Source organism: Borostomias antarcticus (genome assembly GCF_949987555.1).
Source record: "Borostomias antarcticus genome assembly, chromosome: 17".
NCBI lineage: Eukaryota > Metazoa > Chordata > Actinopteri > Stomiiformes > Stomiidae > Borostomias > Borostomias antarcticus.
This window is the reverse complement of record NC_140250.1, coordinates 24,919,036-24,924,035: the sequence shown is the minus strand read 5'-3', so window position 1 is coordinate 24,924,035 and position 5,000 is coordinate 24,919,036. Positions and strand designations below refer to the sequence as shown.

At 45.6% G+C, this 5,000-nt stretch overlaps 1 protein-coding gene across 1 annotated transcript in view; it reads right to left on the bottom strand.

Annotated features, from left to right (window-relative positions):
- The window catches only part of kcnh3 (potassium voltage-gated channel, subfamily H (eag-related), member 3), a gene marked incomplete at both ends in the record, with an annotated part of 85,322 nt that overhangs the window by 20,479 nt on the left and 59,843 nt on the right, over positions 1 to 5,000 (bottom strand). The window contains one exon of the mRNA XM_084452135.1: positions 609 to 808. Within this exon, the coding sequence (XP_084308261.1) occupies positions 609 to 808 (200 nt within the window). The remainder of the gene's footprint in view (positions 1 to 608; positions 809 to 5,000) is intronic.

The following is a 5,000-nucleotide window of genomic DNA, read 5'->3' as shown; positions in this document are numbered from 1 at the left end:
GGAGAGGAGGGGAGAGAGAGGGGAGAGGAGGGGGAGAGGAGGGGAGAGGAGGGGGAGAGAGGGGAGAGGAGGGGGAGAGGAGGGGAGAGGAGGGGGAGAGGAGGGGGGAGGAGCATGGGAGGAGGGTGAGAGAGGACTGAGAGGGGAGAGAGGAGCAGGATAGAGGAGAAGGATAGAATGTGCAGCCTGAGCTGTGTGTGTGTGTGTGTGTGTGTGTGTGTGAGTGACTGAGTGTGTGTGTGTGTGAGGGTGTGTGGGTGTGTGTGAGGGTGTGTGTGTGTGTATGAGGGTGTGTGTGTGTATCAGGGTGTGTGTGTGTGTATGAGGGTGTGTGTGTGTGTGTGTGTGATTCTTGTCAGTGAAGGACAGATAAAAGGCAGCGTTGAAGATTATCAAGACAGTGAGAGTGTAATTGAAGTTAAGGGGTGTGAAAGAAAAATAAGACAAAGAGCGAGAGAGCTAGAGAGCGAGAGAAGAAAAGAAAGAGAGAGAGAGAGAGAACAAGCGAGAGGGAGTACATCACAGTGGAAGTGTTGAGTGAGAATGACAGTGAGAGACAGGATGAGGCGGGGGGGTGGGGTCAGAGGTCAGAGGGGGCGTGGTCCCACCTCGCTGACGTCGATGCCGTTGTTGACCGACCAAGTGGTCTGGAAGCACTCCAGCACGCGCTGCTCCAGGGCCTTGGGCAGCCGGTGGACCCGGATGAAGTCCTTCAGGTCCTTGGTGCGCGTGTGGTAGAGAGACCGCCGGGAGTACATCCTCTGGATGATGGCCGTCACGTTACCGAACACCACCGCATGCATCAGGGCTGGGGGGGGGGGGGGGGGAGAGAGAGAGGGAGGGGGAGAGAGAGTGAAGAGCCAGTGACTAAGAGCTAGAAGTCAAAGTGCAAGAGCAGCAAGATACACAAGGTGCTTAAGAGGGAGGATCTGGGTAGTACTTCTTGAAGAGGTGAGTTTTGAGCCTGCGGTGAAAGATGGACAACGACTCCACTGTCCTGACATCAGTGGGCAGTTCGTTCCACACTTGCGGGGCCAGGACAGAGAAGAGCCGATCGACCACTGGGACCTTGGAGCGACCAGGCAACCAATGGCGTCAAGGCAGCAGAGCGTGGCCTGGAGGTAGGAGGGAGCCATTGGCGATTTTATAGGGGGGGCAGGGGGGGCAAGTGCCCCCCCTGATTGGACAGCCCAACTCTGCTCAGATTCTTTAAAAAAAAAAAATTATTTTTTTATTTTTACTAATTAACACAATTATTAAATACATAATTGTGGTTTGTACCAGTTTGTGTTAGATCATCATTAATTTTAAAAGTGTATTTATTACTTAAACTAGGCTACCTTTAAAAATATATATTTATTCATAATCCACTAATGGCACAACTCGTCCGTCGAAAAAAATGAGATCTGACTGTACTGCTCAGTGCTCAACAAGCTACATCTAGCCAACCTGCTCATAATGGCAAAAAGAGCTATAAAAACAATTTACCACTTCTTCATAAAATAAAATATGGCAATGCTAATGAAGAAGCTACCACTCGAAATGACAGCGCAGCAGCAGGTGCAATCGAATGCAGAAGTGCTCCAGAGGCTATCGGAGCTAGTACTAGCACTAGCAACATCACCATCGGCGAGGAAGCTAGCACCAGCAGGCAGTTGCAGTTTGATGTTGTGATGTTGGGTATGGCCTAGTGCTCGGTCATAAAGTCATATTGACATGCTCGTGGTGTCTAGATGAAGTTTGATGCGTTGTACATATTGAATTGTCATACGGATTTCTTATTAGCATACTGTTCACAACTGGTATTCTTTGTAAATAGATGGGACGAGACGGCAGAACAGTTTGTTTTTTTTTAAGTCAAAATGTTGCCCCCCCTACTCTCAGAGGGTAAAATCGCCTATGGAGGGAGCTGTTCCTTTCATTGCCCTGTAGGCTAGTACCAGAGTTTTAAACTGTGAGCTGCTACAGGGAGCCAGTGTCGAGGGTGGAGAAGAGAAGTTGTTATGGTAGAACTTGGTGGTTGAACACCAGATGAGCTGCAGCTTTCTGGACAAGCTCCAGGGCTATCGTCCTACACTGAGGATCATAAATAGATATATAATATAAGTATATATTATACAGTATATATGAATGTAAGGATACCTCTATACATTTGTGACTTTTTTTTTACATTTGCGATTGTCTCTCAGAATGCAGTAAGCAGTTACAAATTGCAGACTTCTCCTCTCCAAACACAAAAGGCAGTTTTTCTGCCTGGGAGAGAGAGGAGAAATGTGGAACTTTTGACAGATTTATATTAACTTTTCACAGAGTATATTTCCCTGAATGGAGGATATATTTGGCCCTGCCTCACTAAACCAGAAGCGTATCTCTGTTCTGTCTTGTTTTGTCTCCAGTGTTTCCCGAGCCTCTCATCCCTGCGCTCCCATGATTGCTTCCGCCTCAGCGATTGCTGTTTTTGGTCACGTGTGGTTGTTTGTTAATTTGTTCTTTAGCAGCATTACGCAAAAAACTACCAGACCGATTTTCATGAAACTCGGTGGGGGATTAGAGCGTATGCCAATTTAGAAGCCATTCAATTTTAGAACAGATCCAAATCACTGGGTCGATCCATGAATTAAAACAAAACTTGCCTATTCAGATTTAGGCTCAGGTTCTGTCAATAGCGCTTCCGTTAAGGGTGCAATCACAGGGTTAGGGTTACCGCCCCTGAGGGTCTAGTGGGATGGGATAGGACTTCAAAGACAGGACTTCGGGGTTTGGAATCCAGTCTGGAACACATTTTTAGGATGAGTAGTTTATAGTGTAGTCATGTATGTAAATGTAGGGTAGTGTTGATGGCCTGCTGCTTTCTAATCAATCAATCAATCAATCAATCAATCAATCAATGTCTGATCCTTTTATCCACTTACATATTCAACAACTGCACATGCTGATCTAACAGGTGTCGATGCATCACTCGTCAGTGTCACTTCCTCTGTGTGACCACCTGTCATGAACACCACTACCAGTCAGGCCACAGAGAAGCTGACTCTTCCATGGTGCAAGTGGGCCATATTTACTTTCTAGTTTATTTTCTACTTTGCACCAATGAGCAAACACAGTATCTTAATGGCTGTTCCAGTCTCATTTGAATGTATGCATATTAGGTAATTCTGTGCAAAATTGCCTCAAATAAGCCTTGCATCTGATCCATGAGCTACTGTAACTGACAGACGCAGACAAATAGCGCTTTTGAAAAGCTGGTATTAACTGCAGCAGTCAGCGCGCACTCTCTCCTTCTGTCTCTCCTCAGAACCTGTGAGGTTTGAATGATATTGAATTGATATTGGATGATATTAAGGGCGAAACATATTCTCTGGGGTCTCTCTCTCTGGGGGATTTAAAAATAAGTTCAGCCAGCTGTGATGCACAGAAACAAACACAACTGATTTTCTGCTAAAAAGTGTGGCCTGTTGTTTTCATTATGAGCCAAGTTGTGTTCTGAACTATGGAGAAAAGCTTGAAACACTGGGGAAAGATCTGACTAATCCGCAAAAAGCACACGAGCACAGAAACGCTATGATGATGGCAACGCGGTTAGCATGTATTTCCCCCTTAGCGAGTGCTCGGTGAAGAGCAATGTTTATTTTGGGGTTATTTGCACAGGTATTGCGACAGAAAAACCTGTGCCATCCCTTTGTGAATTCAACCCATTGTTTAGATTTTTATATTGAGGTAACTTTCTATCTAGGATTGAGTAGCACTGGAGCTGGCTTTGGGTTTTGATTTAATTTATCCAATTTTCAATGTATTTGTCTTTAATATGGAGTACAATTTTCTATTGCTGGTTGGGGATTTGGGGTGGTTGGGTGAAGGGTTACATTTCACTTGTGATCTGCAAAACAAGTTTAACAGATGTTTGGTCAGCCTGTTGTCATAATTTGACCGCTCTCTTGGATTAGGATGTAAAATGTTGGAATAGTCTCAGCCCAGGCCTGCAGGCATGGCTGGCCACATTCCATTTGGAATTTTGAAATGAAGAATTCAAAAATGTAAAACAGGCTAAAAATAACCACAGTTGCTAATGCCACAGGCAAGAAAGAAACCTGGCATAAAATTGACGACTGTGAAAGTGCAAGTTAATAGGCTTATCAATATCTGCCACCTCATTAAGGCACGAGTAGATCTGACTATAATTACAATTGTGTATTCCATTAAATTAATGTGTTGCCTAGATGTATTGTTATGGCGTGTAAGACAATTGAAGCCTTCTTTCAGCTGCAATATACCTCGGTAATACCATTGTAGTTTTTCAACATACAGAACTAGGAATTTGTTTTTGGGCATGGTGCATAACATGGAGACAACATTGGACAGGGTGCAGGGACGAGACAGGACAGTGCAAAGACAGGACAGTGCAAAGAGCGAGTACCAAATACGAATGCAGAATTGAATGAGATTTAAAAAAAAAAAAAAAAATCAGTATACAAAATGTAGAGCGGTCAGTGTATATACAGGGAGTGTGCAACGTGTAATGTGCATGTGAGTGTGTGTTTATGTGATGTGTAGTGTGTCCTACGTATGTGCAGTACATTCGGTGGTCATGTGCAAGCGTCTCAACGGAGGTGGGGTCTGAGGTGGGGTGGGGTGGGGGGGGGGGGGGGGGGGGGGTCAGAGGAGGACATGAGCCTTGTTGAAGAGGCTGAAGGCCGCCGGGAAGAGGCTGCCTCCTGGCGTGCGGTCACAGTCCTGATGGACCGCAGCCTCCTGCCTGAGGGGAGCGGCACAAAGAGATTGTGGCCGGGGTGGGAGGAATCAATTTGTTTAGAGTTTGTTTGTAGAGTCAGGCACGTGCAGCTGGGAGAGCTCGTACTCCAGTGTGGGCAGGAGGATGGTGTTGAAAGCAGAGGTGAAATCCACAAATAGGATCCTAGCGTAGATACCTGCTTCCTAAGGCTCTGGTGTGCACAGAACTTTGGTTGTTTTTAAATATGTTAAATAAATGACTTGACTTGACT